Consider the following 24962-nt stretch of genomic DNA (forward strand, 5'->3'; position numbering starts at 1 on the left):
AAAAAATATTGTGAGTAAATGAACCATTTATTTTTATTGAATTCAGTAAAAATATAATTTATGTTAGAATGTTAGATCTAACACGTTTTCTAACACGTTTTCTAACCTCATGAATTTTCGTGAATTTCCTTAAGATAGAAAAAAATAAAGTTAGTTTTTTGTAAAATATTTTTTTTTATTTTGTATGTAAAGACATATATGACAAACATTGAGTTTGAAACAGTTAAAAAGATAGACAATGACACCAAAGTGGTTAGAATAGGTGATTTAAACGTAAGATACTCAAAGAAATACAACAAATATTCTTGTCAGACATTCTAACACCATCTGGAAAGAAAACATGGCATTGGGTTTGGAATTGCTTCAACTCAGAAAATTTTGACAAGAAATCCTGAGCTTATGATATCGGTAAGATTCTATGGAACTACAGCATATCTTATAGACAAAAGTCTTATACCAATAGTTTTGTTATGGATTGACCCAGTTGTTGGATATAACTTCATAACATATGGTTCATTCGATACGGAACGTTGCAGTGAAGGCTTACTTTACATCGTTCAGAAACCGAAGGACTTCAATACAAGAGATATAAGATAGGAAGAACATATAATATAACTCAAAGATATGACAGTACAGTCAATAGAGTCAAGGTTGTGTTCGTTAACGATATGAGAGCTGCTGAAACAGAACTACTCGAAAAGTTTGAGAAAATGTATGGTGCTCCCACGAAAGGTAAAGAAACGTTTGAAGTAGATGAGATAGATAAAGCTATAAAATTATTTGACGAAGTTGCTGAAAAATACATGTAAAAATAACGTTTACCATGTAAAACGCTTGTGAAAAAAACAGGTTAGAAAACAGGTTAGATCTAACCTTCTACCCTAAAATATATTTTTGCTGAATTCAGCACAAAAATCTGAGTAAAATGGCATAAGATTGCTTTCCTCGGAAAAACCGAGAGAAGAGATTCCGTATGAAAACAGTGAAATTTCTCTAGACCGACTTCCTTCGGTCTTGCATAAAACTCATGAAAATCGTGAAAAATTGCGACCCAGACTTTTTTCGGGGTCGCCAAAACTCTATGAAAATCATGAAGAACAGCGAGTACGTAAGAAAACGTAGTCGCCAAAACTCTATGAAAACAGTGAATTTCCTTAAGATAGAAAAAATAAAGTTAGTTTTATTTTTATTTATTTTTTTATTTTGTATGTAAAGACAGATATGTCAACAACAGAGAACACAACAACTGCTATCGTTCATGAAGCTATAAATGAAGAATACAAGTACATACAGTTTAACAAACAGTTACGTCTCATTCGTTCGGTCAAAGACGATATGTACCAAATGCAAAGTATTTTGACAGCATGTTTTGCACCAGATACTAAGCTTCCTAAAGACTGGTTTAGGAACCAAAGCACCATTGAACTCTTAAGCGAAGCACAGCGAGACATACTTTTTTCTGAAAACAGTGAAGAACAGCGAGTAGGTAAAAAAACCCCAGTCGCCAAAACTCTATGAAAACAGTGAAGAACAGCGAGTAGGTAAAAAACCCCAGTCGCCAAAACTCTATGAAAACAGTGAAGAACAGCGAGTAGGTAAAAAACCCCAGTCGCCAAAACTCTATGAAAATCGTGAAAAATTGCCAAACGGTTTGAGAGGATATTATGTACATAGACTTCTTGTAAATGCTGTTGCAATGTGGGCTTCGCCTCGTTATGCTTGGAATATATACAGACTTCTTGACGAAATTCATAGACAAGAACGTGAAGAGCTAGAGAACAAGCTTGAAGCAAAAGACAAAAGCATTCAGAAAAGAATACCACGTTCGGTACCAAAAGGAAAGGAAAAGAACTATAAGTATATGATTTATACTGAAGAGATGGAAAATGAAGAAGATAAAGATATGGTTATGTTGCATTTAGTCAGAAGAAACAACAAAAGCTTTTACGACCTTGCTAAGATTTACAAATCTGACAGAAATTGGTTCTATCGCGAAAACTTACCGATTTCAATGACCCCAAATGAAGATGTGAAACAAATAGTTCAAGATACGTTACCTCAAACACACTATGATATTAAAGGTTGTACAATACTTACTTCAAAGAAGATTTGCCATTGTTAAAGGAAAAAATAACAGAGTATTTTGACAACTTCAAACAAGTAGAGTAGATGAACCATTTATTTTTCAAGCTTGACTTCAGATGGCTCAGGTAGCTCTATAAAGTAAATTGCCTCGTCAAATCCTTCTGGCATTCCGAGTCCTTCCATCCGACAGAAAAAGTTTTTCCTTCCGACAGGAAAAATATTTTCCCGACAACTGGAAAAAATTTCCTTCCGACAGGAAAAATTTTTCCCGACGACAAGAAAAAATTTTCCAGTTGTCCGTCCGTAAACCATTCAAATTTTCGAAAATGGAGAACTTTTTGGTCGAACTTCAGGAAAAGTTTTTCCTTCCAACAGAAAAAATTTTTCCTTCCGACAGGAAAAGTTTTTCCCGACAACTGGAAAAGTTCTTCCTTCCGACAGGACACAAACGAATGTCTCACGTCCCTCTTCCTGAATGCCTTCCAAAGCCAGAAGAACCGACAGCCCCAGCACCACAACAGACTTACTAAGACTAAACACTTACATTTTTCAAGCTTGACTTTTTACAATTTGAACTTTGTTTGCGTAGATATGAATTCTGAAAGAAGTATGAGGGTCTTGTATGACTTTGTACTTCTCCCATAGTTCATGTCTGTCAAACTTACCTGCCATGGACTCTTTCATAAGTTCCATGAAATCGTCTTCGGACAATCCGGGGAAAAGTACAATGTCAGTAAGTATTCTTTTAACATCCTTACTTAAACTCTTTGCTGTCTGTACACATATTACGACTGAAATGTTAAAGTGTCTGAGCTTCTTAAGAATTCGACACATATCTTGTTCTCTATTCTTTAACAAAGGATGAGAGGCGAAATCATCTAAGATAAGAAGACATCTATGAGGGTAAGTCTTCCAATCGTAAGATTGCAATTTCTTCGAAATGTATTCTATCTCTTTCTGTTTGTTTCTGAAGTGTTTCTTCTCTAATATTCTCTGCATTTCCTCATTAGGGTCTTTAAACTTAGAATTTATATACTCATTTATAGCATTATACTTCAAAACTCTTCTTTGGTACTTCTTTATCCAATCTAACAACTCAGAGTCTTTTATACATACTAACTTAGACTTCTTTATAATATCTTTGAACGAATTGACGGTTTGGTCAAATTGACCAGAAGTACTACAAATGACAACTAACTCATAGAATGGGTTCTTCTCATCTAGTTCTTGTTGTTGTGCAGCCATTTTAAGATAAGTGAAAGTCTTACCCGACCCAGGTGGTGCGATTAGACCTGTTATACCATTCTGAGCAAATAAGAACTGTGTCATGTATAGGTTTTATCTGAGCATTTTCTAACTTCCTCTTGTTCTTGTTTAAAACATTCTCAAATTTTTTGTCAATGTCAGCAAACTTTTTTTCTAACATATTTTTAGAAAAATTAAAATTTTTATCTTTTAGAAAATGTCTAGCGATTTCGCTATCTATATTCGAGACAAGCTTTTTGACAGCAAAACATCTGTCGACCATAAAATCTTACATAGTGTAAACAAGAAAGGTGAATTTGTTCTAAAGTTCTGTTTCTGGGAATATGACAAGAACCATAAAACATTACAAAGAGCAGTCTTAAAATTTGTCAATGACAGACTTGTTGACAGAGATGACACCGATTGGAAAGATGAAGTCCAACAAAAGTTCTTAGAATGCAAAGAAGACACATGCGCTGTTCTTGAAGATGAAATAGAAAACAGAAATAGATCTATTAAAGGACAAAGAACTTTTACATAAATATGGTTCGGAGAAATTTGACATAACTCCACCAGAAAAGAAGAAGAAAGAAAAGAAAGAAAAGAAAGTAGAAGAAGAGAAGAAAGAACCTGAAACCAGTTCCAGAGAAAAAGAAATTTGACATGTAAAATAAAATTTTATTTTTAGAACATTTCTGGGTCAATGTCAATGTTCTCTTCCTCTTTAGGAGCAAACACTGGCTTAGACTCTAAAATCTTTTTACCCAATTTACCTTGAACTTCAACTATCTTAGACTCATAAATATTCAGTCGTCTGCTTTCTTTGGTTCATAAGGTATAACAAGTTTGTATGCTTTGCCTTCTTTAAGGTTTGAGAACCTTCTGTCAAAACTTTCTTTGACTGCTAACAAACCTTCTATCTCTAAGTCTTCAAATTTCGCACCATTTTTAGTCACAATAGCAAACTTAACTGGTTCGATGTTCCAAACTTTGCTGAATGAAAGACTTTTCAAAATGGTAGAAGTAAACATTCAAATATGTGAATGGGTCTAGTTCTTCTTTAAGTCCTGACATGTACTTATTTACTGAATATATTTCGTCATCTTTTCTATCGGATAAAAAAATATTTTTTTTAAAAATTTACTCAGAAAAATTATTTCTTTGTATATACACATTCTGACATCTAAAAGACTTTTGACATTTGCCAAGAATGTTCGTTTAGAAGCTGTCATAATAACCATATTCTTGACATAATTGTTTATACGAATCGTACAATGACCTTTCATCTAACACTCAAAGTCAGTTTCATCTATGAACAGTTCATATACACTCTTGTTTGCTTCTAACAATGTTTGTCTCTCTTCGGTATGTGGAATTTGTCTTGGATTGAACTTTGAAATATCTAATGTCATAAAATATGAGAACAAGTGGTTGTAAAAGTCAGATGTCAAAGTTTCTGCTAAGTCGTCAAAATATTCTGTATCTTGCATATGAGAATCTGACGTTCTGACAACTACATATCTTCTGTCAGAACTTTCTAACTTCATCGGAACAGATTGTTTGAAACCATAATGAAGTTTGCAACATTTTCACAAACTCTTTGGTCTTTATATTTTCTTTCAACAACTCCAACTTTGTCTGTTATAAGACTCTTCAAAGCATCTGAGTTCAAAACTTTTGTTGTATCTATACTTTGAAGTTCATTGCAAACTAATAAGTTTCATATTCTCTATTGAGGAGTTAAACTTGCCACAGATGTTTTCTAAGTTTGTCATATTCGGATTCGAATAGCCCTCTAATAGTTTGCATAAGATATCTGTAAAGAATGTGTTCTTACCAGTTCCTTGTTTTCCAATTATAATGAGAGCAGTTTCATTTTTAGCACTTGGATGTTGTAAGATGTTTGCAAACCAACATAAGATATACTCATAGACTCTTTCGTTTCCATTGCATATAATTTCTTTGACATGGTCTAACCAAGCTTCTATAATATTTTCTTTCCATTCTACTTGTTCGTATTTATATCCAGTGAAGATAGAATAGAAGTTTGGAGAAGGTGTATAGAACTTTATACCTCGAACTGAAAAATCTTCTAACTTTGACAATAAGATATCCCAAGCATCTAACATCTTCATTCCAACTTGTACAACTTTTATTTTCTTAAGTTTCTGTCTACATTCTTGTTCTGAAACTATTGTCGCTTTAGGTTTGTTAAAGACTACATCCCATTCTTTCATGACATAACATTCTGGGGCAGAGTCGACATAAATGACTAAACGTTTCAAATTCCCGACTGCCTTTGTTATAGTTCTCGAAATGGACACATATTTCTGAATGCTTGGAAGTCATAAAAATCTGAAACATCTATTCTGTACATTTTTATAAAAATAAAAAAAAAATATTTTTTTTTATTTCTTGACTTTGTTGTTGCATTTGTTGCATTTGTTGTTCTTGAGCTATTTGTTGTTGAAGTTGTCTTGTAATACAATACTTTCACCAGTTGCATCTTCCAATTCGAAACTTTCTGCCGTCATTGACAATACATAGGACATAAAAGTTTTACAGGAACAAAGTTTGCGTCAACTAATGTCAACGTTATACTTGCCAAAGTGTTTGAGTTCACTAAGGTTGAAAATTCTGCATTCGAATGAAACAATAGGCAAACCAGCAGAGAAAGTATTGTTTATACGCATAAGTATCTTTTGGTCATAATAGTTTCTGTCGACATTCGAATAACACTTTGAACCTAAGTTTGAAACAATATATAAGATTGGTGTGCTTAATGTCAATGGAATAGACATTCCTTGTATGACACCTTTTCCTGTTATAGGAAACTGTTGGTAGTAAAAACCAGAAATAAGTTTTGTATTATAGCTCATATTGTTTATAGTAAACTCAGTCGGACATCCAAACATAATGAAACCTGCTCTAGTTGCAGCACATGTTACACCTGTACTTAAAGTATTAAATAAGTCAACAAAACCTGTTGGTGGTATATCTGAGTAAGTATCTTCAAAGGAGTATTTTTTACCATTCACACAATAAAGTCTTCTGGTGTCAAAAGAGCAAAACAGGCTTTAGTCGTCATTGTGTTTAAAGTTAGTTTACAATATCGTCCTTGAGGACTTTGTAAGTTTGTTGTTATAGAATTATATGACTCAGGGTTTTTAGTCGTAATAGTATAAACCATTATATCTTCTGCCATTATATATATTTAAAAGTTTTTCTGAAAGTGGAGAAGAACTTCATCTAAACTTTCACATGGCGTTTCTTGAAGTTCTCTGTCTAAGAAGTTCAAATATTTTGTAAAGACATAGAACTTTCCTTTGTCTACACGAACAAACAAAACAGGGTCTTTCATATCGTTCAAAAGTGTGTAAAGTCCTTTACATGAAATAAAGTCTATATTATTTTTCTTCAAACATCTTTCAAGAAGTTTTGACATTTTTACTTAGCAAATAAATTTTAATGAAATGTTGTGGTCGTCAAATATTTTTTATGACGTCTGGGAAACTATACTTTAAGTTCAACGTTTCACCTCCTTTCATAACGTATATCTTGTCAATGACATTATATGAAACACCACAGCAACTAATGTCGGGTTCTATTTCTTTGATGTTTATATCGTCTGCCTCTGTCAAAAGTTTCAATAGTTCTTTCAAAACTTCATGAGGTGCAATGACATATGAGTTCACTTTTACAGGGTTGTGTTCGACCAAGTTTAACATTATACCTAAAGCTTGACAAATCTTCTCTCTGAGTTTGAAGTTTGTCTTTCAGTTGTTGGTAGTCATTTCGAATATCTGCAACAGAACTTAAGTCTCTGCTAACTTCAGGATATGTTGGTTCTTTTACAGGAACAATTGTTATACCATCTTCGTCTTCGTATGGTTTCCCCACTTCAACATCTCTGTCTTTGACATTGACAATAACACTTTGACTGTTTGTTTGAGTTGGTGAATTTAACTTCACATCTGCCACCGCCATTAAACCTTTTGAAACACTCACGCTTCTATTTTTCGGAAATGACATTTTACTTAGAATAAAAAGATGGACGTATTCGAGTATCTCTTCGAATTGAAGCAGAACAAAGTTTACACACACAAACAATACAAATACATTGACAGAATAGTTCTTTATACAAACAATGGTAAATGTTATAGAATAGCAATATTTGCTGAACCTAAATATTTTCATAAAGCAAAGAAAGTTGGTATAACTGAAATGGTGAAAGTTCTTGAAGCAGACAAAAATATAACTTCAAAACTTACAGATATTTCTAAAGGAAAGTTTATAATACAATATTATGTCAAAACTGGCGTACTGTCAATATTTGACGGAGAGAAGTCAGTTCAAGAACAACTTACTGACCTGCTGCCAAAATCTGCTCGATGGAAGCTGTCGTTATGCCAATCTGAGGAGCCCCAGCAGGTTTCATCGAACGAATCTTCAAAAGAGCATCTTCCGTGAAAAGTGCTATTGGTTTTGTAAACTTCTTTGCTCTCAGTTCATCTGGACCGTCTCTGTCACCAGTATATTGTATTTGAACTGTACCAACAGTTGAAATACCACCCATAAAGTCTTCTGAGTCAGCAAATGGAATGCCAAGCCAAAAGTTTGAACGGTCTCCATTTGTATATTGAGTTTTTTGACCTCCTGTATGAGTCCATACTTTTCACATATGGCATAATAGAACTTTGCATTTCAGGGTTAATGGTTGTTGTGAAGTTGTTGTTAAAGTTCATAGCATCTAATGTCAAGTTGTATGACCTCATATCCTCAACTGTAGAATATTCTTCTCTTGGATAATATTTGCCATCTATGTTTATATGATATTTAATACCGGGGTTGTAGAAACAAGAATAGTCATTTATAGTTCGTCTGAACAGTACAAACATAGTATCTGCATGTTTCATTGCAGTTGTTAAAGCAATATCTGTTCTTGCACCTGGGTCAGCACTTTGGTTTCCAACTTCACCTGCAAAGTCTTTGACAGATATTTGGTGTATAGGGAACATAAGTGGAACTGCAATATATTTGGCAGCTAAAGCATTTGAAATATCTGGGTCCAACATATAGACTGCAAGTCTGCTTTCTATTCTCTTGCATTCAAATTTTTCGCATGTGAACTTAACTGGGTCCCAAGCAGTTCCAGCAGCATTGAAATAATAGTTTACTTCATTGTTGAAGTTTGAGAAACCAAAAGTCTAAGTCAACTTTGTCTTTGCAAAAGTCACAGAACTTGGCTCCACCAGTTCCAGCTACAGTAATGCTGAATGGGTCTTGTGTTGGTGCAATGACTAAGTTATTTTTGCTTGGAGTAAGTTCAATAGAAATTTTTCCTGCCCAGTTTGGCAAGTATCTTAAAAACCTGAAGATGAGGAAAGATGACAAAGGAACTCTAAGTTTCAGTTTTACTTTAGTGGCAGCAGTTCCATCTGAACCAGAAAGGTTAACATAAACTCCTGGAACGTTAGGGTCAAGTCTTCTTATTTTCTCAATAGTTGCATACTGGTCTGTTTGTTCTCTAGCTTGTGGTTGTACTGAGTTTCTCAAAGCGAACCATTCATAGTTTGCCCATGTTACTGTTTGAACTAAGTCAGAGTTAGAATATATCTTATATCCCATGAAAACTTCTGGAGCATATTGGTATCCGACATAGAAAATTCCATTGCAACCTTTCTTGTCAGACAACTTGGCAGAAGGTTTTATTTCAATGTCTTGTTCCACGTATAAGAATGAGTTGTCAATAGAAATAATATGAAACCTGTCGCAAGCAATATCTACTGTTGTTGAAGAACCTTCTCCAAACTCACCTACGTTTCCATAAGAAACAGCAGTTGTATATTCGTAAGTTCCAGGAACTATTTCTGACCTTCTAATGGCATTGTCGCATTCGTTATACCATTCGGAAACATTTCCGTTCATGGCATCCAAAACTGTTGGCGTTATATTCTGAGCGGCGTACATTTCATATGGGTAAAAATATAGAATAGTTGGATTTATTTGTCATAATTGTTTCGTACCAAGCTTTACTTTCTTCCTGGCTGAGTTTTCAACTGAATCTTTAACTCTTCTTTTTCCTTCATTGCCACTACTTTCACTAGATGAAGTTACTTCTTCACTACTTTCACTTTGTTCTACTCTTCTTCTTTGGTGTCGCTTTTGGTAACTTGCCCTCTGCTTCAAGTTGTTGCATCTTTGCCTCATGTTCACCTAGTATGTTGTAAATTTCCCATGTCCTTTTTGCCTTTGGGCTCTGGTCGCCCATCTCAGGTAACCTATATCCTAGAAAGATTTTGTCATAGTTTGTATTTGAGTCGTCGCTTATTGTTTGCATGACTCTTTCCTGAGTTTCCGGTTCAAGCTCTTCAAATATAGCTTGTCCATATGGAATATGCTCGTTTCCAAATATATGTTTTTGTAGCCATTCTGGTTTTCTTTCCATGTTACCAATAATATCTTTTGTGAATGGGAAAGCTTTTACCCAATGTTTCAGTCTTGCGTCATTTATTTCTGTAGTTGGTTTTATTTTGTCAAGGAACATGTTTTTCAATACTAACATTTCATTTGGTACTGTCCATTTGAGTTTTCTTAAATATTCATCCCTTCTCGGTTCATTGTCTGCAAAGTAAGTTTTTATGACATTTTGCAAACTTTCGTTTGCAAGGTCATGTACAATAGGTTCTCTTCCTTCTATCTCCCTAACTTTCTTTCTAAACTCTTCACCAAATATACCATCTTTATGGTTCTGTGTAGTTCTTTGAGATAAATGTTTTAGAACGTCAGGTGTTATATTTCCATCAGCCATGTTCATTTCATACTGGTCCAAAATATCTGCATGTTTCATATCTTTTCAATGGCATTAAAGCCGCGCTGAAAATACCAGCTATATCTGGTTCACCATTCACTTCCATTGCGTCTACAACTTCTTGGAATTGTGGTTGTAAGTTTATGAACCACCTATCCGGATTAGCTTTATGACCCCATCTCATTGTAGTTCCATAGTCTGCAGAAACAAAAGTAGGTTTGTTTCCATATTGGTTAGGTTCTGAATGAACTTTAAACAATGTTTCATTTCTATATGTTTTGGTGAAATTTAACCTTTTATTTTCACCGAGTTCAGCCAAAGATTGAACGTTATATGGTCGTAAGTAAAAAGGATTGTTGTATTTGCGTACACTTTCTTTCAGTTCTTCCATTCTATGCTGAATATTTTCATCTGATGTTGGAGTCTTTTGTATGTCGGCGAACATTTTTCGATATTCTTCTACTATGTCAGCTGAATTTTTCTTAGACTCTTGGAAAGATTCCATATTCCCCGCATACACTTGTTGAGGGTCAAGATTTTTCGGCTGTTCCAAATCTTCATCTAGTTCTGTGAAGTTAGTTTCCAAAGGAGGGACTTGTTCGTTTCCTTCTGGCTCTTCTAGCTGTTGTTGCTGAACTATTTCTTCCATGTCTGGTTGTATCTGAACTTCTTCCTGTGGAGTTTCTTGTACCTCATCTGCTGGCATTTCATATATTCCGAGACCGTTTTTAACAAGTTCCCTATTTAAGTCATCCGCATTCATAACCCTTTCTTCTTTCGTTCCGTCTCTATTTTTTACGCGTTTCATGAAGAGAGTTGAATTATCATTTAGCTCTGACACCAAATATCTCGGAGTAAATTCAGTCATGTCATTTGGATGATATGCTATTAAATCATATCCCTTAGCGAGCTTGTATTTTCCAGGTTTGAAATTATATCCCATTTGGTGCTGAACCATAAAGCTAAATAGGTTCGGGTCAGTATTTCCTTCCTTGAACTTTCTAATAGCTTCTTTATATCTGTCACTAAAGTCAAGAGTATCTGGGTAACCATAATTTTCCTTAAGCATTTTTAAGAATTCTTGGTTTCCTTGTTCTCTACTTCTTTTATGTCCTTGCTCTGTTTGTGGTTGTTGCTGTGCAGTGTTTTGAACTGTTGGTTGTGGTGCTGGATTTTGAACTGTTGGTTGCTGTGCTGGATTTTGAACTGTTGGTTTTGGTGCATGCCTGTGTCTGTGTCCATGTGACGATGTAAATGTTTTAGGTAGTCCTGGTGCAGGTGCTTCTCTTGGAGGGTTTGGTGGTATATAAGTTCCACTAGCTAGTATATAAGTTCCACCAGCTGGTATATAAGTTCCACCAGCTGGCACATATGTTCCATCTGCAGCATAATGTCCTACCTGACTTTTCGTTTTTAAGAAAGCATTTACTAGGTCTGTTTTGGTCTGTTGTAACTCTTTTTCTTGACTTTCCACAACAGTTGCTCTAACGGCGTCATAGGCACTTTGAACTGCCTGTCTCGTTGCTGCATCTGTTATTTTCGTCATATTTTGTGCTACTTCTCTTAACTCTTTGTCGAAACCTTCAGACTTCAGTTTCTTTCCAGATGAGAAGTCGTTCACTAGTTTCACCTTAAAGAGCTTTCGAAAGGCGTTCTTAAAGTCAGCATTTCATTAAAGCTTCATTTACGAACTGTTTTCATCCGCTTGTTATTTTTTTGTCCTTATGACCCTATTAGTTGGGTTGCGCTTTGGCGTTGGCTTGGCATAATAACAGCATATTACTTTTTTATTATTCGCAGCTTTTTCAATTGCCTTTTGCATGGCTGCGTCGTTATTTTACTTTCTGTGCTAAGTTTTTCATACTGTAACGGTTTGGTTTGCAACTGTTAAAAAGTTTTTCATGCCTTTACATTTGCTTCAACTTCTATTTTTATAACTCATCCGCTATCCATATATGTATTCATGGCTTTTTGTTTTATTTCATTCATCTTCAGTACTTTATATTGAGTAGTATGGTTTTTCCCAAATTTATAACATCGTTGTTCCATTTTTGCTACTTCTGCTGCTTTTTTCTGACACCCACAAAGTAAGTTGTTTACAGCATATTCTCTGTTACTTAGTTGTTTCACGTTTGTATTCTTTCTTTGCTTCTTTTTCTCTAGGGTTTTAACTCTCATTGAGTTTCCGTTATGTGTGTCTAGGTGTTCATATTCTAGTTTTCTTTCGTTTTCACTTATTGTGGTGGTTTCTGTAATGTCTATGGTTTTGACCTTTTTGACATCTGTTTATTTGTTTTTTGAGTGAACTAGAACAATTTGACTTTGAGGTTATAAGCTGTCCCGGTTTTCCCTGCAGCCCACCCATAGCCTGCCATTTTAGCTAAAAGATGCCAGCTCTTAAACCTCACCTCTGTGCACCAATAATACTCGGTTTAAAAGCATAGGGTTGCTTGACATTTGGTTGCAAACATAGTGGGTCAATTCATCATTTGTTGTTTGCAACTGTTGTTGTTGGTTCAGTTTAACTTATTTGGAATGTTTCAATGCTCGCTTCCTCTTACGTATATTCTTTCGTAACGCTTACGTCGGCATTTTAAGTAGAAGTAAAAAACGGTTTTTTGACAGATGTTTATATGACAGACTTTTGTTCAGCCACCAAAACTAACTCGGTCAAGTGTTGTCAGTTTTGTAAAATAACCGTCGCTATCTTGTTTTTAAAAAGGGGGGGAAGGCCTTCTCAAAGTATACTTCCTTTTGGTATATACGTCCCGTCACTTTTCTGTAGCGTCACGATAGACCCTTACTTGTCGGAACAAAAGTATTAGCTTATTTTTGAGTGCTCTACAAAAAAGTCCAACGCTGGTCGGCTGGGGTTTCGGGTCTCCTCTTTGGGTCTTGGGCAAAATTTCTTAAGGGGCTAGAAGGGCGCAGCACTGAAGCCCCACTATCTTTTTTTTTTTTGACCATTTATCAAATTAAGTAGAAATAGTGTGGTACATTTATATCAAAAAATAGTTAAAATTTGTTTGAAAAAAAAAATATTCGATTTAGCAACAAATTAATAGAAGTGAAAATATAAATTCTTACTTAAGAATATTAATGATTAGTGGTGATATAAAAGCTAAATTTTAATTAAGAAGCAAAATCAAATAGTTGATCCTTATATTATTATTAAGAAAAAAACAATTTTTTGGCATTAATGGGATGGTCCTGTATGCCAAGATTAAAATGAATTGAGTTTCGAGAGTGAGACAGTAATAATTTTTTTTTTTGATTTTCGCATTTGATATCATAAATATTAAAATGGGATAAAATTAATGATATATTTATAAGGGTAGATTTTCAGAATATATAACATATCAAAGAAAATGACAAATTTTTTTCTTAATTTTTTTATTTTAACAATAAATTAGCTCCAAATTTCGATCAACAACAATGGTTTATTGTCTAAATATTCATATATATAATGAATGCCGATAATTGGTGAGATGAAGTTAGAGGCGGTTTAAAAATGTATGGCCTACAAGCAAAAGGAATGTTACATGCTTGAAGCCGGGTTGGGTTGCCCGAATCTTCGCTCCTGAGATCTCACGGAAGATCGCCCCAATTTCAGGAAAAACGCCTCCCTTGGTGCGCTTGAGCTGCCTGCATCAGTTTAGCAGATCATTTTTGTTATTTGTGCTTTAGGTTGTTAGCGAGCTTTAAATGTTAGATTCAATGTATTCCAGATGCGTATGAAAATCATCATCGCATTAGACAAGCAAACTTTCTTTAATGTTGAAAGTAGTATGCCAGGATAGAGTGTCGTGATGACAATTTTAATAAATTAGTGGGATCACCCTAAAAGTTTAGATGTGGGAAGTGATTTCCCATTGGGATTAATCGAGATGATAAACATTGCTCACAATTTCCCACATTTTGGCACTTTTTTTTGTACGTTTGGTCTAAAAATTGTGAGGAAGATTCTCACAATAATGTCAATAATGTGAAGCGAATTATTTTGGTATTATGCCTCTACGATTACATGTTTGACTAATTTCTTTCAATACGTTTTTTTTGATGAAATTCTATTATAATGTTTCATTACCGACTTTCAGAACGAGCTGTAACTTGTTCCGGGGTCATCGTTAACGCTCTTATCCTGTGTAGTGACATTAATTTTTTCAAAAAAACTCAGATTGCTTTATCTTTAATAAATTTTCAGTGTAATAGATAAAAATGCACGATGTTTCCACGCTAATGAATACTTTGATAGCTCAATTCTTGTAAATTCGGTATGAAAAAATCGATATGTATTACTACTTTAACTTCAAAAAAATGGTTGTCATTAAAATTTAAAAGACTTTAGTTGTAGTCTTTAACATATATAGCATTTTAAGTCCGACAAGTGGAGTAATAGAAATAGCGTCTGTTGAAATATAATTAACAATTGTAAGTATATGTAAGGTCAATGTTCGAGTATTGCCTAATAAATAAACGTCCGCGATTTTCTTTACTACAAGAAATCAAATACTTAATATATAGAAAGCAACAGTAAAAACTTTTAGTAGATTCAAAAAGAAAGTTGACTAAAGAGAATCTTTTTTAAGTTAAGTAATTTTAGTTTTTTTGAAGTACTGAGATCGAATAAACCTGGTATTGTTATTTTAATTACTATAGATAATACGTATTTTTACATAGTAAGAAAAGTTTAGAGAATTGAATTGAAATAAAAAATTGAGAAAAAAAATAAAGCTTTCTATATAAAATATTCATGATTAATATTTTATTTGATTGAGTTAAAGTTATCAATTAATTTGGTTCAGTTTAAATTATTGTATTTAAAAATATTTAGAAATATTTAAACAATAATGATTCATATACTTATCCCGAGTGGTTAAATCGTTGCAGAAAGATAAAATGATAATAATTTGATATATCTTAAATTTAAGAAATTTTAAATGGTGGAAAAAAATAGAAAAGAATGATAGAAAAAAATAGACAAAATATTGGAGACTTTCTAATTAAGGAATGAAAGACTTGTCATTTTTAATTTCGAATTCATAGCATGAAGAATATTGGTAAGTACATTAAATGTATATATAATAGTATCATCTTGTCATCAAATATTTCAATCTACTTATAAAAAATATTAAAAAAATCATAAAAATGTTTATTATATAACGATAAAGTTGAATAGAAATCATGTTACATATTATTGAAATAATCATCTTCGGCAATTTCAATGTTTTCTAATCTTTTCATTTATTTTGTTTCTTCCTAAATTATTGAATTGTCCATCTAAGTATTTGATGCACTTGACATGATACCTTTCAAATTTCAATATCTCCTGAAATCAATTACCAAGAATGTTTGGACAAATCCTTAATATTTTTTCATTATATCCTCAGACATTAATGATATTTCCAGACCAAATGTCTTTCAAATAACTGAATCTCTTTCATTTATTTTTTTTCAATTTATGAAATAATTACTGTTATGAATGTCACTTGTGTTTATCTGCCCGTGCATATCGATGCAAAAATCGCTAAATCCCACTTCATTAAAGTGTGTCCGCTTTAAAAATTGGTGGATGTGTGAATATATCAATATTTGTATTTAACCACTTTTTGTTGTACGATTCTACGCCATTATTAGATAATAATATTGTCGAATACTTTGAGCCTTGCCTTGATTGAATTTATAGCGTTGTTGCTTCCATGTTTTAAATAAAGTATTTTGCAAATTCATTTGTATTCTTGAAATTGCATTTAATTTTATTACAGAACGCATAATCAAAAACTTCTTCTGGCTATGAAAATGGAGATAGCGCATAATAATTTAAAAGAATTTTATGTTAAGAATCTTTTGGATCACATTTTTTTTCTTGAAATTCTTAAACTAATGCTTGCAATAAAGTGATATTGCATCTCAGTCAATATGTTTGCTCTCCTTTTCTTTATAAATTGAGCCTTGAAAGTTGGCTTTTCGAAAATTCAGTTGTTAATAGACATCAAATGTTGATAAAGGAATTTTAATATCAGTTATCATACTCCATAAATACTAAATACTCTTGTGATAATCAGTTTTCCTGTTCTTTCCCGTCATGATTTATATGTAAAAAGGTAGATACGGTTTGAGTTGCCTTGTCAAAAATTGACAAATTTAATAATTGCCATTCATTAATTGATACAGGAAGACTTTGAAGTTCCGATATAATAAAACCAATGTGATGAAATACCCCGTGCAAACCGAATGAAACGTTCCAATTCCAAAAAATAACTAGGCAATTATCATTTTTGTGGCTTTGGGTAATAAAATTGATCTTTGATAAAAATTCTAACATTTTCATTAATAAGATCAATTTCGATATTTGACAGATACTCTTAGCAGTGTTGGACTTTTGTTATATGAATTGAACATATAAGTCCAGCGGGTTGTTAGCATTGATTACTATTGACTTTCTGATATGTTTATGACTGAAATTTAAGACGTGGCTTCGGACTACACGTATATTTATCACTTCAATATCAATTGGAGGATATATTCGATTGAATTCTGATTATCCTCTAAGTTATTTCTGAGAATATTCAGTTGTTAGAGGTCCGCGTTTATGAGTTATGTCTAGTTTTACAGTAGACATATAATCGTTCTGACACAGCGACCTTTACATTCATACAAAGGTTCAGTAGGTTGTTTATCCGATATAAATAGATTGTTAAATATCTGGTATGGCGTTTAAGTTGATCTTACCAAGGTACGCTCTGTTAAATGCAGTTAATACATCTGTTAAAATGTGGAATTGATTGTGAAATGTTAAAATGCTTATAAGTCCATCCTGAGTATTTGTTGATCTCGAGTTTTAGTGACGATTGAATGATCCTTCGCTATATATTTTTATTTCATCGAAAGACCTTGATCAATAATAAGTTCGCAGCTTTTATCTAACGATTAGTTTTATGCTGTCGCGAATAAATATAATTTTGGAAATAAATATAGGAGAAAGCTTGTGGCACTGAATGTTCCAGAGCTATTTGTAGATCATGGTTTAAGGAAGATATTGCGGATTGAAATTTGATTAGAAATTGAGTTAGATAAAGTTCTGAGATACTTCATTAGGATGCTACTGGTAACTTGGTCTGCTCGGTAGTCTTTGTAGCTGATATCATCAAATACGAAGTGTGTAAAGTTGAGAATTGGCAGTTTTAGCAGTTTATCGTTTAGAATATATATTGGTGTTTGAAAGACGTGTGCCACTTATTGTTATTTGGTAATATAAGCACTTTGGCACTAGATTGTGGTTTAGATGCAGACTGCAATATTATTAGTTATGGAGATTTTGTTTTAGATGAAATTTGTGTGGGAAAGAACATTCATTTGCGGAGTTTGAAGTGATGCAGGGATTGACGGCGTAATTCTATTGTTGCATGTTGGTTTATTTGGGTTTGAAATGAGATCTGCATTTAGTTGTTGGCATTTTGTCTTTGATATTGTGTTTGAGGGAACATCTGCACGTTTATTTGTTTGAGTTTTGTTCCTTTTGATTTGTGTTTGGAATGAAACTGCTATTTTATGTTGCAGTTCGTTGTCTTTGATTTTGTGTTTGGAAATGAAAGCTGCTCGTTACTTCTTGGTTGCATTTTGGGTCTTTGATTTGGTTTGTTGAGGAATGATATACGTGGCATATTATTGGTTTGTCATTTGTGCTTTGACTTTGTGTTTGGAAATGAACTGCCATTTATTGTTGCATTTTGTCTTTGTATTTGTGTCGTGGAAATGAAACTGGTTATTTCCAGTTGTTGCATATTTGTCTTTGAATTTGTGTTTGTAAATGACAACTGCATTTATTGGTTTGCTCATTTTGGTTCCTTTGAGTTTTGTGTTTGGAAAATGCCAACTGCATTTATTGTTTGCATTTTGTTTTGATTGTTGTGTTTAATATGAAACTCATTATTGTTGCCTATTTGTCCTTTGAATGTGTTTGGCAATGCCAAACTGCATTTATTGGTTTCATTTTTGTCTTTGATTGTTGTACTGAAGGAGAACTCACTTATTTGGCTCATTTTTTGGTTTTGAGGTTGTGGTTTTTGGAGGAGTGAAACTCCCACTTATGTATTGCATGTTGTCTTTTGATATTGTGTTTGGAATGAATCTGCGCATTTATTGGTTCAATTTGGTTTTGATCTTGTGTTTGGTAGGAGTAATACCCACTGTATTGTTGCATTTTTGTCTTCTTTGATGGGTTGTGTTGTGAGAGTGTAAACTCTACTGGTATTGTTGAGCATGTATGTCTTTGAATTTGTGTTTGGAAAATTGAATAACTGAGTTTATTGTTCATTTGTCTTGATTGTGTAGTTGGAGGAGGTTATACTCCAGATCTTTGTTCATTTTCTTTATTGTTTGTGTTCTGTTGGAAAGTGAATGTTTATTGTTGCATTTTGTCTTTGTGGTTGTGTTTGTGAAATGAAACTGCATTTATGTTTGCATTTTGTCTTTGATTTTTGTTGGAATTGAAGATTTGTTCATTCTGTCCATTGCTTATTGTTGGGTTCAGCTGATCACTTGGGCGATAGATCTTTGATTTGTGTTTGGAAATGTTAACTCGCATTTATTGTTGCATTTTTGTCTTGATTTGTGTTTAGGAAAGAAATTACTGCATTTATTGTTGTCATTTTTGTCTTTGTATTTGTGTTTGGTAGATGTAAACTCCACTTAATTGTTGCGAGTTTGTCTTAGATTTGTGTTTGGAAATGAAACTGATAATTATTGTTGCTATTTTTGCTAACTTTGATTTGTGTGTTGGAAATGAAATTTATTGTCATTTCTTGATTTGTTTTGGAATGAACGATTTTTGTCCTTTTGTCATTTGATTGGGTGTTTGGAGGTATGTAAGCTCACTTATTGTTGGCTAGTTTGTCTTCTTCTGATTTGTGTTTGGAAAACTGATAACTGCATTTACATTGTTGCATTTTGTCTTTGATTTGTGTTTGGAAACTGAAATCTGCATTTATATTGTTTGCATTTTTGCGTTGACTTGTGGTTGAAATAACTGGACATTAGCCTTGTTTTCTGGGATTGTGAGTAACGTGAGCTCCACTTATTTTGTTGGCTAGGTTTGTCTGCTTTGATTTGTGTTTGGAACATGAAACTGCGATTTATTGTTTGCATTTTGTCTTTGATTTTGTGTGTTGAAATGATATACGCGCCATCTTATTGTTGATTTTGTCTGACATTTTGTTTGAAATGACTGTCATTTAGTTGCTTTCTTGAGATACCCCTTATGAATTTTGTTTCGAACATTGAAACTGATTTAGTGTTTGAATGATTCGTCATCCTATTGAGTTACTCTTTTGATCTTGTGTTTGGAAATGAATACTGCATTGTATTGTTGCATTTGTCTTTTGGATTTGTGTTTTTGGAAATGAAACTGCATTTAATTGTTTATTGCATTTGTCTTGATTTGTGTTTGGAATCGATGCATTATTGTTTCATGGCTTGATTGTGTGATATTTAACTGGCATTTTTGTGCTTTTGATCTTTTTGATTCTGTGAAATGAAAACTGCATTTATTGTTATGCATTTTATCTTTGATTTTGTTGTTTGGAAATGAAACATGCATCTTATTGTTGCATGTCTGTTCTTGATTTGGTGTTGGAATAATGAAATAACTGCCTATTTATTGTTTCATTTTGCATCTTTGATTTTGTGTTTGGAAATGAAAGCTTCTGCCACTTATATTGTCTCTTATTTCTTTGATTTAGTGTTTAGGTAAAATCAAACTGGCACTTTATGTGTTCAATTTTGGTTTGTACTTTGTGTTATTGGAAAATGAAACTGCACATCTTCACTTGCGTTTATTTTGTCTTCTGAATTGCTGCATATTGGAATTGCAACCCTATGTTTGTTTATTTGTCATTTGTTATTGTGTTGGTAGAACTGTTCGTTGCATCTTTCGATTGTGGAGGAAATGTAACTCTCCCTTCAGTTGGGTTGGCGAGCTTTTTTGTCTTTGATTTTGTTAGGTGCTCGAATTCCCTATGGCGTAAGGGTTTTTATTGTTTTGAAACTGAATCTCATTTTAGGTTGTTTTTGTCATTTTTCTTTGTGGTGTTTGGTTAAACTAAACTGCATTTATTTGTTTCATTTTGTCAGTTGATTTTGTGTTTTGGAAAAATGAAACCTGCATCTTTTTGTTCATTTCTGCTCTTCATGGATTGTGTTTGTGAGAATGAAACTGCATTTTATTGTTGAGTTTTGCCCTCTATTATGATTTGTGTTTGGAAAATGAAAACTGGCATTTATTTGTGCATTTTTGTCATTATGATTTTGTGTGTTGAGAAAGAATACTGCATTATTGTTATGGGTCATTAATTGGTCTTATAGATTATTGTGTTTGGAAACTGTAAACTGTCATTATTACTGTTCATTTTCGTGTTTACTTTTTTGTGTTGGAAATGAAACTGCAATTTATATTGTTTTCATTTGTCTTTGATTTTGTTGGAGAATGAAACTGCATTTATTTGCTTGCGCAATTTTGTCTTTGATTCTTTTTGAATGACAACTTTGCGATATTATGTATTTATGTTTTGATTTTGTGTCATCTGAAGGTAAATGAAACTGTCATTTATTGTTCATTATGTCTATGATTGGTGGTGAACAACAATGAGTATAGTCTGGACATTTTACTGTAAGATGTTGAACTGCAATATTCTTATGATGTCATGTTTGGGAATTTGTGTTTAGGAGGATTAATGAAACTGCATTAAATTGTTTTTCAATTGTTGTCTTTAGAATTTGTGTTTCGGATGGAGTAACTCCACTATAATTGTAGAGTTGCATTAGTATTTTGTGATCTTTTGCATTTGGTTTGTTTGGATAATATGCATTGAATATGCTTCGTCATTCACTGATTGTGTGAAATCGAATGAAATTTATGTAATTTCTTTGATTTTAGGTTGTTGGTACATATGAATACATAGCATTCTTTTATTTATTGTTCTATTTGTGTTTGCAAGCTTTTATTGATTCTAGTTGCTTGTGATAATGGTTGGAAACTGCAACAGTTTATTGTTTCATTTTGTCTCTGAAATGTGTTTGGAAATGATACTCTCTGCTTATTGTTTCATTATACTGTCTTTGTACTATATGTTTATAGAGGAAATCCATGCTGGAATATTGCTATTTGAGGTGTGTAATGGACATACATTATTGCTTTCTTTGGTATAACTTGGTGTAACTTTGGAAAGTGGAAATCTGCATTTATTGTTTCAATTATGTCTAATAAGATTAATGTGTTTGGAGGAGAAAACTCCACTTTATTTGTGTGCATCTTGTTATTGATTTGTGTTTGGAAAGGAGACACTGACACTTTATTTTGTTTTAAGCTTTGTGTCTTTAGATTAAGTTGGAAGATGAAGACTGGCATTGTTATTGGTTTCATTTTTGTCTTATTTTGTGGGTTTTGGAGAAGAGTAAATCCCTTTACTGATGGTTAGGCAGTTCTCGTCTTAGTGGATTTTGTGTTTGGAATGAGAGACAGCATAATTGTTCATTTGTCTTTGTTGTCAAGCTTTGGAAATCTTGCCATTGTTGTTGGCTTAGTGCGATTTTGATACTCTTGTTGTAATCTATATTTGGAAGTTTGAGTATCCACTTATTTGTTCGCAGTAGTTGTCTGGAGGTCTTGTGTTTGGAATGAAACTCTTAAAGCAATTTATGTCTTGCACTTATATTGTACTTTGATTTTTGATATTTGGAATGAACTGCAATTGTCATTGTTATTCATTTAGTTTTTGTTGTTCTTTTTCTCGGCTCGTTTGAAGGAAATTTGAAAATTATTAAGCAGTTCCATTTATCCGAATCTTTAATGTTGATGCATGATTATTGAGCTACTCCTTATTTGTGTTGGATGTGGCTTTAATTGTGTTGGAAACACATGTTTATATTGTGTACCACTTATATTTTGAGTCATTGTTGTGAATAGAAATGATTCTGATTTCTATTGTATTGCATTTTTCTTTGGATTTTTGTTGTTGGTGGAAAGAACTCTCACTTAAGTTATTCCGTTTCATTTGCCGTCTTTGATTTGTGTCTAGGAAATAACTCTTGACTTATTGTTGCAGTTTGTTAGCTTTGATTGGTTGTTTGGAAATGAAACTGCAATTCTCTAATGTTTTCATTTTGTCGTTGTGATTTTCTGTGTCTCGGCAAACTTTTGGTCATAAAATAAGAATAATAAATACGCATTTATTGGGTGCATTTTGTCTTTGATTTGGTTTTGGAAATGAATCTGCATACTTATTTTTGCATTTTGTTCTTTGATTTGTGTTTGGAAATGAAGACTGCATTTGATTGTTTTATTTGTCTTTGATTTGTGTTTGGATAATGAACTCATTTTATTGTTCTGCATTTTGTCTTTGATTTGTGTTTGGAAATGAAACTGCATAGTTGTCATTTGTCTGTTATTGTGTGATCATTTTTGTGCTGTCTTTGATTTGTGGTGTTTGGAAATGAATGAACTGGCATTTATTGTTTGTCAATTTTGGTCTTTGATTTGAATTTGAAATGAAACTGCATTTAATTGTTTGCACTTTGTTCTTTTGATTTGTGTTTGAATGAAACTGCATATTGTCGATTTGTCTGGATGTGGTTGAAGAACTATTTATTGTGCTTTGTCTTTGATTTGTGTTTTGGAAATGAAACTGCATTTATTGTTGCCATTTGTGTCTTTGATTTTGTGTTTGGAAATGAAACTCATTGTATTGTTTCATTTTTGTCTTTGATTTGTGTTGGAAAGTGGAAACTTGCATTTACTTGTTGCATTTTGTCTGTTGTTTGTGACTTTGGAAATGAAACTGCTATTATTGTTGCAATTATTGTCTTTGATTTGTGGGTTTGGGAAATGAAACGCATTTATTGTGCAGTTTGGTCTTTGATTTGTGTTTGGAAATGAAACTGTATTTATTGTTGCAATTTTTGTCTTGTGATTTGTTGTTTGGGAAATGAATACTGCAATTGTATTTGTTGCATTTTAGGTCTTTGATTTGGTTTGTTTGGAAATGAAACTGGCATTTATTGTTTCGATTTTGTCTTTGGGATTTGTGTTTGGAAATTGAACATGTCATTGTATTGTTGCATTTTTGTCTTGATGTTGTGTTTGGAAATGATAACTGCATTTATTGTTTGCATTTTTGTACTTTGATATTGTGTTTTGGAATGAAACTCGCATTTAGATTGTTGGCAGTTTGTCTGATTTGTGTTTGGAAATGAAACTGCGAGTTTAGTTGTTGCATTTTGTCTTTGATTTGTGTTTGGAAGATTTGATAACTGCGATATTGTTTGCGATTTTGTCTTTGGTTTGTGTTTGGGATAATGAACTGTGGCATTTACTTGTGATTTCATTTTGTCTTTGATTTGTTGTTTTTGGAAATGAAATTCTGCATTTATTGGTTCATTTTTGTCTTTGATTTTGTTGGAGAATGTGAAACTGGCATTTATTGTTGCATTTGGTCTTTGATTTTTTGTTGGTTGTTGGAGGAATGAAAACCTGCATTATTGTTGCATCTTTGTCTTGTTATTTTAGTGTGTTGGATATCGAACTGAACTGGCATTGTATTAGTTTGCATTTTGTCTCTGCAGGATTATGTCGTTTGGGGAAATGAGAGCGACTTTTATTGGATTGGGTGCAGTGTTAGTCTTTGATTTGTGTTTGGGGAAGTAGAGCACTTTATGTCGCACCTTGATTGGTTTCACTTTGTGTCTTGATTGGTGGGAAATTCTGCATTTATTCTCACTTTTGCTTTGATTTAGGTTGATCTTGCCATTTATTTTGTTTTTCCTTTGTTGTGATTGGAATGAACTGGGATTTTATGCTTGCATTTAGCTTGAATTGGGGGGGTGAAATGAAACTGGCAATTTACTTGTTGGCAGTTTTGTCTTTGATTTGTGTTTGGAAATGAAACTGCATTTATTGTTTTCATTTTGTCTTTGATTTGGGTTTGGAAATGAAACTGCATTAGTTGGTTGCATTTTTGTCTTTGATTTGTGTTTGGAAATGAAATCTGATTTATTGTTGCATTTTTGTCTTTGATTTGTGTTTGGAAAATGAAACTGCATTTGAGTTGTTTGCATTTTGTCTTTGATTTGTGTTTTGTGAAATGAACTCGGCATTTATCTGTTTGAGTTTGTCTTTGATTTGTGTGTTGGAAATGAGCATTTATTGTTCTTTTGTCTTTGATTTGTGTTGGCGAAATGAAACTGCATTATTGTCATTGTCTTGTTAATGAACTGATTTTGGTGCTTTGTCTTGATTTGTGTTTGAAATGAAACTGCATTTATGTGTTGCATTTGTGTCTTGATTTGTGTTTGGAAATTGAAACTGATCTTATTGTCATTTGTCTGTGATTTGTGTGGAAATGAATTCTCGCATTTATTGTTTATCAGTTCTTTTGATTTGTGTTTTGGATAAAGACTCAATTTATTGTTTGCAGTTTGTCTTGGATGGTGTTTTGGAAATGAAGCTGCATTTATTGGTTTCATGTTGTGTCTTTGATTTGTGTTTGAATGTGCATTTGTGCGTCTAGTGAATGAAACTGCATTATATGTTCCGAATTTGTCTTTGATTTGGTGTTTGGAAATGAAACTGCATTTATTGTTTAGTCATGTTGGAACTGAATGTTTGTACTTTGATTTCGTGTGATTTTTTGGAATGAAAACTGCATCAATTGTGTCATTGTGTCTTTGATTTGTGTTGGAAATGAAACTGCGATTTATTGTTTGGCATTTTGTTCGTTTGATTTGTGTGTTGGAAATGAAACTGCAATTTATTGGTTTCATTTTGTCT

General features: G+C 33.0%; 2 protein-coding genes and 5 pseudogenes across 7 annotated transcripts, besides 6 other annotated features; 2 read left to right on the forward strand and 5 right to left on the reverse strand.

Annotated features, from left to right (window-relative positions):
• Positions 1-10382: part of a mobile genetic element that runs on past the window's edge.
• Positions 415-809, forward strand: TVAGG3_0469730 (annotated as a pseudogene). Its single transcript has one exon. A coding segment is annotated over exon 1 (395 nt).
• TVAGG3_0469740 lies at positions 1222-2169 on the forward strand (annotated as a pseudogene). The gene has a single exon. A coding segment is annotated over exon 1 (948 nt).
• Positions 2918-3511, reverse strand: TVAGG3_0469750 (annotated as a pseudogene). The gene has a single exon. A coding segment is annotated over exon 1 (594 nt).
• On the reverse strand, positions 4623-5465 carry TVAGG3_0469760 (annotated as a pseudogene). The gene has a single exon. A coding segment is annotated over exon 1 (843 nt).
• TVAGG3_0469770 (uncharacterized protein) lies at positions 8564-9300 on the reverse strand (the record flags this gene model as incomplete). Its single annotated transcript, XM_051235458.1, has 1 exon — positions 8564-9300. A coding segment is annotated over one exon (737 nt), but the record flags the coding sequence as incomplete, so codon positions are not given.
• Positions 9461-10247, reverse strand: TVAGG3_0469780 (annotated as a pseudogene). The gene has a single exon. A coding segment is annotated over exon 1 (787 nt).
• Positions 10383-10679: 297 nt separating the features above from the next.
• Positions 10680-11687, reverse strand: TVAGG3_0469790 (protein of unknown function, DUF4106 family; the record flags this gene model as incomplete). Its single annotated transcript, XM_051235459.1, has 1 exon — positions 10680-11687. A coding segment is annotated over one exon (1008 nt), but the record flags the coding sequence as incomplete, so codon positions are not given.
• Positions 11688-14025: 2338 nt separating this feature from the next.
• Positions 14026-16500: a mobile genetic element.
• Positions 16501-17538: 1038 nt separating this feature from the next.
• Positions 17539-19986: a mobile genetic element.
• A 190-nt stretch (positions 19987-20176) lies between these two features.
• Positions 20177-20941: a mobile genetic element.
• Positions 20942-21120: 179 nt separating this feature from the next.
• Positions 21121-21681: a mobile genetic element.
• A 398-nt stretch (positions 21682-22079) lies between these two features.
• Positions 22080-24962: part of a mobile genetic element that runs on past the window's edge.

This window comes from Trichomonas vaginalis, chromosome II, assembly GCF_026262505.1.
Source record: "Trichomonas vaginalis G3 chromosome II, whole genome shotgun sequence".
NCBI classification, from domain to species: domain Eukaryota; phylum Parabasalia; order Trichomonadida; family Trichomonadidae; genus Trichomonas; species Trichomonas vaginalis.